At 38.1% G+C, this 15,158-nt stretch overlaps 1 protein-coding gene across 1 annotated transcript; it reads right to left on the minus strand.

Annotated features, from left to right (window-relative positions):
• Positions 1–9,343: 9,343 nt before the first annotated feature.
• Positions 9,344–13,487, minus strand: LOC128548930 (tubulin alpha-1A chain-like). Its single transcript, XM_053524641.1, has 3 exons — positions 13,330–13,487; positions 11,113–11,335; positions 9,344–10,736 (listed from the first exon to the last, which is right to left on the minus strand). The coding sequence occupies exons 1-3, from the start codon at positions 13,330–13,332 to the stop codon at positions 9,607–9,609; spliced, it is 1,356 nt and encodes a 451-aa protein (XP_053380616.1). The 5' UTR covers positions 13,333–13,487; the 3' UTR covers positions 9,344–9,606.
• Positions 13,488–15,158: the final 1,671 nt, after the last annotated feature.

Genomic DNA, 15,158 nt, shown 5'->3' on the forward strand with positions numbered 1-15,158 from the left:
GTAGATTTATTCTATTCATCAATAAGTATACATCAAATCAAAAACTTGTTATGTATTTGAGAAACATACATTTCAGAATAAGAAATTGGCTTTTAATTTAAAAGTGTTAATCGCCTTCTAGAGAAGAGGAATATCAAAATAACGGTGTTTTATTGTTGCCAGTTTTAAGGTGGCGTGAAACAGAAACGTTAAATTATCGTAAAAATATGTTCAAGCAAACATGTATCTTTTTGGAGAAACCAAACTGACAGTTTTTTCTCTTTTTTTTCTTTCTTTTTTTGTAAAATGCCTAACACATATATTGGATATTGTCATGCATATCTTTGTATATAGTTGACACGAAACCTGTAGCCACCCTTTGCACACGTTTCTGCAATTCATGTTTGATAGTTTTTATGTTAAGTATAGTCTATTAACTATATTTCATAATTTCATAATCTCTATCAAAGGCGGTATCGTCATAATATGGTTGTATAATGTAGCTTTGGTGACGAATGAAAACATGATAATTATGTATGATAGAATGAATAATATATTGCCACGATCTACCGTATGTGTGTGGTCGCTTGTATGTCAAGTTCAGTTGGAACAAAAGAAATGTCCGTCTGGACGTTAGAAAAACGTCAAGTAAGTGCAAGAGAACTATGTAATATAGTCATTAACCATGCGCCCCGTTAGTGCAAAGCATAGCCTGTATAAAGAGCTTACCGCCTGGTCGACAGACGTCATGTTGGTACAAAAGCATCTCTCGCGGAAAGTATGATCGACAGACGTCCAGTCGGTGCAAGAGCACCTCCCGCGTGAAGAAATCGTAGTGTGATCAAGACGTTCAATCGGTGCAAGAGCACCTCCCGCGTGAAGAAGTCGTAATGTGGTCAAGACGTCCAATCGGTGCAAGAGCCCCTCCCGCGTGAAGAAGTCGTAGTGTGATCAAGACGTCCAATTGGTGCAAGAGCACCTCCCCCGTGAAGAAGTCGTAGTGTGTTCGACAGACGTCCAGTCGGTGCAAGAGCACCTCCCGCGTGAAGAAGTCGTAGTGTGGTCAAGACGTCCAATCAGTGCAAGAGCACCTCCCGCGTGATGAAGTGGTAGTGTGGTCGATAGACGTCCTGTCGGTACAAGAGCACCTCCCGCGTGAATAAGTCGTAGTGTGGTCAAGACGTCTAGTCAGTGCAAGAGAACCTCTTGCGTGATGAAGTCGTAGTGTGGTCGATAGACGTCCAGTCGGTACAAAAGCACCTCACGCGTGTAGAAGTCGTAGTGTGGTCGATAGACGTCAAGAGCACCTCCCGAGTGAATATGTTGTAGTGTGGTCAAGACGTCCACTCGGTGCAAGAGCACCTCCCGCGTGAATATGTTGTAGTGTGGTCAAGACGTCCAGCCGGTGCAAGAGCACCTCCTGCGTGATGAAGTCGTTGTGTGGTAGACAGACGTCCAGTCCGTGCATGAGCACCTTCCGCGTGAAGATGCCGTTGTGTGGTCAAGACGTGCAGTCGATACAAAAGCACCTCTCGCGTGAAGAAGTCGTAGTGTGACCGACAGACCGGTCGGTGCAAGAATACTTCCCGCTTAAAGGATTAACCGTATGGCCGACAGACGTCCAATAGCTGTACAAGCACCGCCCATGCAATGGAATATCTTTGAGCTCAATACACAAACCTCGGTATGTGTATGAGTAGTGCCTTTGTGCTCACTACAGAATTCCTGGTGCATAATCAATGCATCTGTGCACAATAGATAAAATTTCGGCGCGCATGATCAGTGCGTGTATGCTCACTACAGAAACCTCAGGTGAGCACAATCAAGGCATGTACGTTCACTATAGAAACTTTAAGTGTGCATAATAAATGCCGGTATGCCTACTACAGAAAAAAACGGTGTGCATGATCGATGTTTGTATGCTCAGTATAGAAACCCTCGGGATGCATGATCAAGGTCTCTATGCTCGTTACAGAAACCTTCAGTGTGCATGATCAGTGCATCTATGCTCACTAGAGAAACCTAAGGTGTAGATGACCCATGTATGTATGCTCATTAAAAAATCCCTATACGTGCTCACTGCCTGTATGCCCACAGAAGCCCCCGGTGTGCATGATAATGCCTGTATGCTCACTACAGAAACCCCTGGTATGCATGCTCAATGCCGCCTATATGCTCACTACAGAAGCCTCAGGTGTACATGACCAATACCTTTATGCCCACTACAGAAGCATCAGGTGTGCATGATCAATGCCTGTATGCTCACTACGGAAGCCTCAGGTGTACATGAGCAATGCCTATATGCTCAATACAGAAACCCTGGTGTGCATGATAATACCTATATGCTCATTACAGAAGCCTGATGTGTACATGGCCAATACCTTTATGCCCACTACAGAAGCATCAGGTGTGCATGATCAATGCCTAAATGCTCACTACGGAAGCCTCAGGTGTACATGAGCAATGCCTATATGCTCGTTACAGAAACCTTCAGTGTGCATGATCAGTGCATCTATGCTCACTAGAGAAACCTAAGGTGTAGATGACCCATGTATGTATGCTCATTAAAAAATCCCTATACGTGCTCACTGCCTGTATGCCCACAGAAGCCCCCGGTGTGCATGATAATGCCTGTATGCTCACTACAGAAACCCCTGGTATGCATGCTCAATGCCGCCTATATGCTCACTACAGAAGCCCCCAGTGTGCATGATAATACCTATATGCTCACTACAGAAGCCTCAGGTGTACATGACCAATACCTTTATGCCCACTACAGAAGCATCAGGTGTGCATGATCAATGCCTATATGCTCCCTACGGAAGCCTCAGGTGTTCATGATCAATGCTTGTGTGCTCACTAAAGAAACCTTTCGAAGTTCATGTTTAATGCCTGTATGTTCACTACAGAAACCTATGATATTCATGTTCAATACATGTATGCTCACTACAGAAACCCTGATGTGCATGATCAATGATTGTATACTCACTACAGAAACTCTGGTGTGCATGATCAATACCTGTATGCGCACTATAGAAACCTCTGATGTTCATGATCAATGCTTGCTTGCTCACTACAGAAACCTCTGATGTTCATGATCAATACCGGTATGCACACTAAAGAAACCTCTCATGTTCATGATCAGTACCTGAATGCTCACTACAGAAACCCTGGTGTGCATAATCAATACTTGTATGCGCTATATAGAAACCTCTGATGTTCATGATCAATGTTTGTATGCTCACTACAGAAATCTCTGATGTTCATGATCAATGTCTGTATGCTCACTACAGAAACCTCTGATGTTCGTGATGAATACCTGTATACGCACTAAAGAAATTTCTGATGTTTCATGACGAATGGCTGTATGCTCACTACAGAAATCCTGGCGTGCATGATCAATGCATTTATGCTCACTGCAGAAACCTTTGATGGTCATGATGAAAACCTGTATGTGCAATGAAGAAACCTCTGATGTTCGTGATCAATGACTGTATGTTCACTACAGAAACCCTGGTGTGCATGAGCAATGCCTTTATGCTCACTACAGAAACCTCCGATGTTCATTATCAATACCTGTATGCATCTAATGAAATCTCTGATGTTCATGGTCAATGCTTGTATGCTCACTACAGAAACCCTGGTGTGCATGATTAATACTGTTTGCGCACTAAAGAAATCTCTGTTGTTCACGATCAATGACTGTATGTTCACTACAGAAACCCCGATGTGGTGTACATGATCAATGTCTTTATGCTCACAACATAACTTCCTGATGTTTATCATGAATGCATGTATGCACACTAAAAATTTGATGTTTATGATCAATGCATGTATGCTCACTACAGAAACCCTGGTGTACATAACCAATACCTGTATGCTCACTACAGAAACTTCAGGTGTACATAACCAATACCTGTTTGCTTACTACAGAAACCTTCCTTGTGCATGATCATTTTATGTATGCTCACTACAGAAACCCTGGTGTGCATGATCAATACTGTTTGCGCACTAAAGAAACCTCTGTTGTTCACGATCAGTGACTGTATGCTCACTAAAGAAACCCCGATGTGGTGTACATGATCAATGTCTTTATGCTCACAACATAACCTCCTGATATTTATGATGAATGCATGTATGCACACTAAAAAAATTGATGTTTATGATCAATGCATGTATGCTCACTACAGAAGCCCTGGTGTTCATAACCAATACCTGTATGCTCACTACAGAAACTTCAGGTGTATATAACCAATACCTGTTTGCTTACTACAGAAACCTTCCTTGTGCATGATCATTTTATGTATACTCACTACAGAAACCCTGGTGTACATAAGCAATACCCGTATACTCACTACCTCAATCTCATACGTACATGATCAACGCCTGTATGCTCACTACAGAAACTTCAGGTGTACATAACCAATACCTGTATGTTCACTACAGAAACCTATGATATTCATGTTCAATACATGTATGCTCACTACAGAAACCCTGATGTGCATGATCAATGATTGTTTACTCACTACAGAAACTCTGGTGTGCATGATCAATACCTGTATGCGCACTATAGAAACCTCTGATGTTCATGATCAATGCTTGCTTGCACACTAAAGAAACCTCTCATGTTCATGATCAGTGCCTGAATGCTCACTACAGAAACCCTGGTGTGCATGATCAATACTTGTATGCGCTATATAGAAACCTCTGATGTTCATGATCAATGTTTGTATGCTCACTACAGAAACCTCTGATGTTCATGATCAATGTCTGTATGCTCACTACAGAAACCTCTGATGTTCATGATGAATACCTGTATACGCACTAAAGAAACTTCTGATGTTTCATGACGAATGGCTGTATGCTCACTACAGAAATCCTGGCGTGCATGATCAATGCATTTATGCTCACTGCAGAAACCTTTGATGGTCATGATGAAAACCTGTATGCGCAATAAAGAAACCTCTGATGTTCGTGATCAATGAATGTATGTTCACTACAGAAACCCTGGTGTGCATGAGCAATGCCTTTATGCTCACTACAGAAACCTCCGATGTTCATTATCAATACCTGTATGCATACTAATGAAATCTCTGATGTTCATGGTCAGTGCTTGTGTGCTCACTACAGAAACCCTGGTGTGCATGATTAATACTGTTTGCGCACTAAAGAAATCTCTGTTGTTCACGATCAATGACTGTATGCTCACTACAGAAACCCCGGTGTGGTGTACATGATCAATGTCTTTATGCTCACAACATAACTTCCTGATGTTTATGATGAATGCATGTATGCTCACTAAAAAAAATTGATGTTTATGATCAATGCATGTATGCTCACTACAGAAACCCTGGCGTACATAACCAATACCTGTATGCTCACTACAGAAACTTCAGGTGTACATAACCAATACCTGTTTGCTTACTACAGAAACCTTCCTTGTGCATGATCATTTTATGTATGCTCACTTGAGAAACCCTGGTGTGCATGATCAATACTGTTTGCGCACTAAAGAAACCTCTGTTGTTCACGATCAATGACTGTATGCTCACTAAAGTGCTTGTGTGCTCACTACAGAAACCCTGGTGTGCATGATTAATACTGTTTGCGCACTAAAGAAATCTCTGTTGTTCACGATCAATGACTGTATGCTCACTACAGAAACCCCGGTGTGGTGTACATGATCAATGTCTTTATGCTCACAACATAACCTCCTGATATTTATGATGAATGCATGTATGCACACTAAAAAAACTGATGTTTATGATCAATGCATGTATGCTCACTACAGAAACTTCAGGTGTACATAACCAATACCTGTTTGCTTACTACAGAAACCTTCCTTGTGCATGATCATTTTATGTATGCTCACTACAGAAACCCTGGTGTACATAAGCAATACCCGTATACTCACTACCTCAATCTCATACGTACATGATCAATGCCTGTATGCTCACTACAGAAACTTCAGGTGTACATAACCAATACCTGTTTGCTTACTACAGAAACCTTCCTTGTGCATGAGCATTTTATGTATGCTCACTACAGAAACTTCAGGTGTACATAACCAATACCTGTTTGCTTACTACAGAAACCTTCCTTGTGCATGAGCATTTTATGTATGCTCACTGCAGAAACTTCAGGTGTACATAACCAATACCTGTTTGCTTACTACAGAAACCTTCCTTGTGCATGATCATTTTATGTATGCTCACTACAGAAACCCTGGTGTGCATGATCAATACTGTTTGCGCGCTAAAGAAACCTCTGTTGTTCACGATCAATGACTGTATGCTCACTACAGAAACCCCGATGTGGTGTACATGATCAATGTCTTTATGCTCACGACATAACTTCCTGATGTTTATGATGAATGCATGTATGCACACTAAAAAATTGATGTTTTTGATCAATGCATGTATGCTCACTACAGAAACCCTGGTGTACATAACCAATACCTGTATGCTCACTACAGAAACTTCAGGTGTACATAACCAATACCTGTTTGCTTACTACAGAAACCTTCCTTGTGCAGGATCATTTTATGTATGCTCACTACAGAAACCCTGGTGTACATAACCAATACCCGTATACTTACTACCTCAATCTCATACGTACATGATCAATGCCTGGATGCTCACTACAGAAACTTCAGGTGTACATAACCAATACCTGTTTGCTTACTACAGAAACCTTCCTTGTGCAGGAGCATTTTATGTATGCTCACTGCAGAAACGTCAGGTGTATATAATCAATACCTGTATGCTCACTACAGAAATCTGTTTGCATGATTAATGCCTGTATGCTCACGACAGAAATCTGTTTGCATGATTAATGCCTGTATGCTCACGACAGAAAAAAATTGATGCGTTCAAGGACATTATCTGTGTAGGATTTTGGTTTCCTACGACGTTCGTTTATATAAATTGTTTACGTTAACTTTGAAACTGTTGCTTTGATTATCACCGGCTATCACCCTATAAGATAAGTAGGCTAGTTTATTTTTATAAGGTGAATATGACTTCTGAAAATATAGTGCATGCGTTGCGGAATGCAAAATTGAATTCAGCATTGGCCTGGTGTTTATAACATATCAATAGAGTAAATATATTTCAATTAAATGTGATTTCTGTTGCTGAATACTGATCAGTGTCGTATGTTGTGGTAACACTTGTAACTACGATAAATAAACCAAAGCCGTGAGAAAATTAAAAATGAAAATAAAATTTAAAGATCAACGTAAAAAAATATTTTAGTTCATGATATACAGTTGCATTATTTCAAGGTACCTGCAACATGTAATTACACAATTCATCTCATGATTGCCAGTTATTCTGTAATTTTTTGATGGAACTATATTTATAATGATTCTCTCCTCTGATTTTTTGTCAATACATGCGCGATTAGAAAAAAAAAGCCATTTTACCCTTGCTGCTAGCGCCCAAATTTCTCACCTTTCAAAAAGTTTAAAGCGCCGTTTTCATTCGTTCACAGGTCTGCAAGATTATGATAGCGTCAAAATATAAAGACTGGACAGGACGGCGTGAAATGTTAAATTAGCAAATGTGGTATCTATATACGGAATTACGCTACAACGTGTAAAAATAAACTTCATCTATAACGTAGTTGCTAATAAAGAAGTATTTTCATTGAGTAGTTAACAATGATCCTTGTTTGATTCATATACATGTACCTACATTCACGCAAAATACAGCACTAAGTACCCACTTTTAAACGTACTTCGGCGGATTTTTTGTATTCTTTTTTATTTTTTTTTTTTCTTAAAAAAAACGGTACTTAAGGATGATATCGTGCTTTGGGGTTCTTTGAATCCTGAATTTGATTAACACTTTTAATGCTAAATGTGAATGTCTACTGTTTACTAGGGTGTAATATCATTGTCTTAGTAACACAAAAACAAAGTATTCATTAAAGAAACTTTATCATTTATATTTAAGAATTTAAAGATTTACTTTCTACAACACTAGATACAAAGCAGTTGTATAGTCGAAGGGAATCAACTCAAATTCCATAGGCCCAGACTGCAATGTTTTGGGTTATAGCCGTTAAAACCCACCCAGGATGAAAAAACTATCCAAGACCTATCAGAAAACAGCTGACAATCACTTTGAACTCCCGGAAGTTAGTAAGTCTCAGTCAGTCAGTGATTTTCTTTTTCATCACAGTGGTCTGTTGCATGCATTGGTTCAAGTGCCAGTAGCGCCTGTTTTAAACATCGTTATATCAATGTTCGTCATAATCCAGCCGTTGTCGGCACTGCAAAAAAATGAAACTGATAAAGAGATATGTGGTCAGATGTCAGCCCATGTCACGGGAAAAACAGTGTGGAACCTAAAAGAACTCCTATTGCAATAGCTACGGAGGCCGAGCTCATGTTCTTAAGATTTCAATTAACTTTGACAATGTAAACTATGTGGTTGTCTTGAACGGTAAGAATGTCTTCAAAATGTCACGTGGTTGTCTTGAACCTGAAAAGGTTATGTTGTTGTCTTCAACCGCGTGAAAATGTCACGCGGTTGTCTTGAACGGTGTAAAACGTGTTATGTAGTAGTCTTGAAGGGCTTGAAAAGGTCACATGGTTTGACACATGGTTGTCTTGAACGGCGTAAAACCATCATGTGGTATTCTTGAACGGTGCGAAAAGGTCATGTGATTGTCTTGAAAGGCATAAAAACGTCATGTGGCTGTCTTGAAAGGCATGAATAAGTCATGTGGTTGTCTTGAAAGGCATGAAAAGGTCATGTGTTGTCTTGAAAGGCATGAAATGGTCATGTGGTTGTCTTGAAAGGTATGAATAAGTCATGTGGTTGTCTTGAAAGACGTGACAATGATACGTGGTTGTCCTGAAATGCGTAAAAAATGTCACGTGGTCGTCCTGAACGGCGCGGATAGGTCATGCGGCTTTCTTAAATGATATAAGAATACAATAGATTGAGAACCCGCCGTATTCTTTGCACACTGTGTATAGAAATTGCTTACAAACCGACTTTGAACCGGGATATGGTGGTGGACTTAACTATTTTGAACAAATCTCATCCTGCACATTAGTAGATGGGATCTCGTCTGATCTCCTTAAAACCCTTGCTGCACATACATGTGAATGGGAATCATACTCTGGAAGTACCTACCATTGTAAAGTAGTAAGACAGAGCATTCAGATATTGAACAAAGTTGTAGGAGAATCGGTATTGCGGATGATAGATACATTGAAGAGCAAAGCTTTGATAGGATCACCGATAGCTAGACAGAGAATGAGAACATTTATGTTGTATACAGTACATTAGAATAAAAAAAACTGTCAAAGGCTGCTATTTACCTTTCCTCATATAGAAACACACATTAATAGTTTATATACTGCATTTTATTAAGTACATGTATATAGAATAATATCTCTTTAAACTGCATCCGCACATGTTTCTCTCTATGAATATTAACAATATAACATGAAAACACGATTCTTTATTTATTATCTTAATGTTTTACATGTAGGAATCTGAATTTATGTTCCATACTATTGAGTCAAGAACGTTCTTTGTATGATAGTGCTAATGATATTGCTAACGTAATTTTCTAGATTTGGTCAGATGGAACAAGTCTTTAAATATTCTAATATTCTTCTCCTTCTTCTTCGCCTTCACCTTCCACAGAATCAACTCCGACCTCCTCGTAGTCCTTCTCGAGGGCAGCCAAATCTTCACGAGCCTCGGAGAACTCTCCTTCCTCCATACCCTCACCAACGTACCAATGAACAAACGCTCTCTTAGCATACATCAAGTCAAACTTGTGGTCAAGACGAGCCCAGGCTTCAGCGATAGCTGTTGTGTTGCTCAACATGCATACAGCACGCTGGACCTTGGCAAGATCACCTCCAGGTACGACAGTTGGTGGCTGGTAGTTGATGCCGACCTTGAATCCTGTTGGACACCAGTCAACAAACTGAATAGTTCTCTTGGTCTTGATGGTAGCAATGGCGGCATTGACGTCCTTGGGGACAACATCACCTCTGTACAACATACAACAGGCCATGTACTTGCCATGACGAGGATCGCACTTTACCATCTGGTTAGCTGGCTCGAAACATGCGTTCGTGATTTCAGCCACAGACAGTTGCTCATGATAGGCCTTCTCAGCGGAGATGACAGGGGCGTATGTGGCGAGAGGGAAGTGGATACGTGGGTACGGTACCAAGTTGGTCTGGAACTCAGTTAAGTCGACGTTGAGGGCGCCATCAAATCTCAGAGAGGCAGTGATTGAGGAAACAATCTGGCCGATCAGTCTGTTTAAATTGGTATATGTTGGTCTCTCGATGTCCAAATTACGGCGACAGATGTCGTAGATAGCCTCGTTGTCAACCATGAAGGCGCAATCAGAGTGCTCTAGGGTTGTATGGGTGGTAAGGATGGAATTGTACGGTTCAACGACTGCCGTAGATACCTGTGGAGCGGGGTAAATGGCGAATTCCAGTTTAGATTTCTTTCCATAGTCGACGGAGAGGCGTTCCATGAGAAGGGAGGCGAATCCAGAACCAGTACCGCCACCGAAAGAGTGGAAGATCAGAAAGCCTTGAAGACCAGTACATTGATCAGCAAGTTTACGGATTCTGTCGAGAACCAAGTCAATGATCTCTTTACCAATGGTGTAGTGACCACGAGCGTAGTTGTTGGCAGCGTCCTCCTTTCCAGTAATGAGCTGTTCGGGGTGGAACAGCTGACGATAGGTGCCGGTACGAACCTCATCTAAAATAGACGTTTTTGTTCAAACTCATTTTATGTATGGAATAAATTTGCACTAGACATATAAAATGTTTCTAATACTAGCAATGAAACAGTGTTATAGGTTTCATTAGCGTATAGATAGCATAAGCTACTTAAGCATGTGAACACGAACCCCAGCATATATATCTACATTTAAAATATTTATGCTCTGTGTTAAAATTACATTTAGATATTTTTGTATGTCACTTATCAGTTTTTCTGACTAAGATATTTAATGTTTATCGCAGTGGCGCTTGGTTATAGAAAAGACCTTTTAATAACTTTTATCAGTAATTTATTTAGCCTATTCTACAAACAGAATAACAGATACGACAAACTTATAACAAGATAGTCATACCGACTACTGTTGGTTCCAGGTCCACAAAAACAGCTCTGGGTACATGTTTCCCGGCTCCAGTTTCACTGAAGAATGTGTTAAAGGAATCATCACCACCTCCGATAGTCTTGTCACTTGGCATCTGACCGTCGGGCTGGATCCCGTGCTCGAGACAGTACAACTCCCAACAGGCATTGCCGATCTGGACCCCGGCTTGGCCGACATGGATAGAGATACATTCACGCTGGAAACATTAGAAAAAAGACAGAGAGATGTGTGTAGTAAATAATGAATTGATTTTTCAAGATGACCGGAGATCAGAATAAAATATTATATAAGATATTATATATTATAAGATAATTGCTACCTATGTCTTTGAATTCTCGAGGATGTAGGAGGGATTTCAAAATAAAAACTTTAACTTTATACCCGTGAGTGTTTAACATTTTGGAAAATAGGGACACATTATAATGGCAATGGACTTGAAATAAAACCATCGGGTTGCTGTCGTTCACCAATGTGCGTAATGGACAATAATCTTATCTTATAGTTATTTAGTACATGATAATGTTGGAAGGCTAAATAATGTCTAATCGCATTTTTATGATTATTCTTCATTTCCATTTTATTTTTATCACATATTTTTGATATATCTTTTATGGTGGCTTTTGAAATTTGCATCAATACAGGTCATGTTTGTTTTATCCCGCCTGCGACGAATTGACAAAGGGCGGTTACCTTTTAACCAAACATGTAATATAAATTATATATGTACATAATCAACATGCTAAAACATGGTTTGAATTGCTGAAATAAGAACTTGGTCCATTTGCAAATAACTTATGATTTACAATGAACAAATATTTGCTCTACAAACAACTCGATGAAAAGAACAAATTTAATGGCAAAACCCAAGACTGTTTTCAAGTGGGTAATCATGTATAATTCTGTTATTTAAGCCTTTTATAACACAATTGTTTAGATACTTGATTGTACAGATGTTTAAGTCTTTAGAAAAAAAGTTATAAATTAAAGCATTGTTTCCCGATAGTTGCGTGTTTAAGTGATCACAAAAATCATATATTTTGATAAGATCGAACAGTATGATTATCTAGGTATACAAAACATTCCTTGTTAGGCGACCGGGTTTAAACTGACTTAAATGAGCATCTTTTTTAGACGGATTAAATTCTTTTCCTAATACTTTACTCTATCTCCGTCACAATTATAAGACGACCTGATGTCTAAATTTCTGACCATTCATAATTTCAATTAACAATGTTAACATGTCCGAAACGTTGCGGAATGATACTACTTTCATTTGGGTAATAATTACATTTTACTCGAACTTTATCATATACTCCCTGTATAAGATCTCAAATTTTAAACTAAAATCAAAGTATTAAATCTATATAATATTTCAATGAAACTTCAAAGCTATTTAATTTCTAATATCATCTGTGGCATGTACAGTCAAAAATATAATTTGATTTCTGAAATAATGTGATACTTATTTCTAATGTCGCTATATTTTCATTGTAAAAATTCTTAGTTTTACCCAGGTACTTGAAAATGCACTTCTCAGCCACTTAGAACTCCTGATGTCATTATAAAGTTATGAATAGACACAAGTATTGAAAAGGACGGGTTTCCTTCTTAAAATTACTTGGTTTTCCTTTTCTACATAAAGAGCACACAAAACCATGTGATATTTGTTGTCTTTAAAACAAAATACATTTACGCGCATCAGTATAGAAACTGTTGCAATTCATTATTTACAAATACCGAGAGTGGATACACATTTTCTCAATACAATAAAAGCATTAAAATTGTGCACAACTAAAGTATAATCATCTTAATTAATGATTCCTTATTATAAATCTATTTTTCTATCCCTTTCTCTTACTGACAATGTGCACCAAACTATAAAGCAATAGATACTATGATAATAAATTGATAATTGTTTTGTCGTATGTGTAGCAATTCAATCACATCTACAAGACATGTTAAATTAATGTGTAAATTAAAGTTACAAATGTACATTAAAATAATGTTTGTAAAAAAACTGAAGTCACTATAAAAAATTTGTTTTCAACAATGAACCAAACATTTATTAATTACAATTATGCATATATATAACATAAATTATCATATAATAACATCTCAATGTTTTATATATTTCTTAATATTCTACTATATATTCAATAAATTGCGAATAAGTAGGAAAACTTCACTCACCATTTTGATTTATTCTGTGAAACGTTATGGTCTCGACGAAAATTATTTGTGTACCTGGTTACTATCGCTGCACGGTATTTATACTTGTCTTTGTTTGTTCACTATACATCACGAACAAATAAATCGTTTTTGAATTCTGCGGGGTATGGAAGCTAATGTGTGCCATCATTCAGAGACGAGTTGTGAGATTGTGGATACGTTGTACGCCGCTCAGTCCGAAAGTCATGGGTTCGGGTCCAGCTGGGATCAAGACTCCGTCTCCAAGGTTGTATTTTTTCTTTGAGGAAATGGATTCGAAAGTTCTGAAATAAAATATCAAACAAGACATTATATGATTACATATGTATATTTGAAAACATGTTAATATGCTTTGCTAGTGTTTAAGAGTGAGAGAGGGAGGGAAGGAGTAAGGAAGGGAGTGAGTGAAAGAGAGAGAAAGCACGCGAATGAGTTAGTAAACGCAATTGTAATGTGTTTATTGCACCCAAGTTCCTTGTTTTACTTTTGAACTCATAACATCACGGGCTAAAAAGGCGTTAGACGCAAACTGACCTCACTAGCTGTTTTAGAGAATATAGAATATAGAATATACATATAGCCTGTCGGTCCCAGCATATATATAAAAGACCAAAATGCCACTACTGACTTATGAGATAGCAGAGATTTTGGTACATGTGCAGATGTTGAACCAATTTAAATGTGCAGTGCACTTTAGAATGTAAAGCAGGACTGAAGTCAATTTATTATGGTAGTGGCTTGTTCGCGTATAAATTGTCTCTTTCTGTTTGTAATAATTTATACTGCGTACAAGTTGTTTGTACTTTCGCAGATCACGAGCATTTATCTACAGTCCATACAGCATAAATTTTAATAACTGACATTCAATCTTCCTTTTCTTAAAGATATCCAATGTATGAAATCCGCATCAAATTTAATGTATTAACTTTAATAAACTTTCAAAGTTTAGTATATAAATTAACTTTGCATATAGAACCACATTCATAATTAAATATAAAGCAGTAACAATTGATTGTTAAACTTAAAAAACTGCCAGTTTTAGTGCTAGAACAAATTGGTACTTTATCTATAGCCTACATGTATATACAGTGTGTACTATTTAAATCTATGTATAAGTACTGTTAATAAACATAAACTTGTTAATTTTATGTTTACACACTAAATAGTTGTTGTTCTTTATTCTATATAAAATTGACCTATTTCCAATGACCGCAGCACACATCAGGACCCATTTTAAATGTCTGTAACTTACATTTTCTTGAAAAATATTGTCAGTGCTAACTAAAAATCAAAAGAAAAGTGGGGATCATGTTTGATGCAAGAAAAATAATTTCAGTCAAACACACAAACTGCAAAATCAGCTAAAAAATGAGACCCCAAATTATACGGGTGGTGTATGATCTACGTTTCCATGAAAAAATTTGTCATGTTGTTATTTCATTATGAAAATGCTACCTACATGTCAAACATAGATCTGTCCTGTGATTTTAGCAAAAAAAAATTGCAAAGAAAATAAGGAAAATAGCTCTGCAGAGCAAAAAAAACTGAGGACTATTTGTATCCGCCATTATGCGACTACCATTTTTTCGCGCCATTTTTCTAATTAGTGTCTGTATGCCTGAACTGTATTAAGTAATTGTTCACGTTTTTAAATATGAAATTTGCATCTAATATATCTCTAACGTCACGAGAAACTATGAGACGACAACGTCATAAACTCCATTAGTAAATATTTCAGTTTCTATGTAGATCACGATTATGCAAACGATTGAATACTAACGAACCCGAAATTTCAAAAAAGGAAGCAAGCT

The sequence above is a fragment of the Mercenaria mercenaria genome, chromosome 15 (assembly GCF_021730395.1).
Source record: "Mercenaria mercenaria strain notata chromosome 15, MADL_Memer_1, whole genome shotgun sequence".
NCBI lineage: Eukaryota > Metazoa > Mollusca > Bivalvia > Venerida > Veneridae > Mercenaria > Mercenaria mercenaria.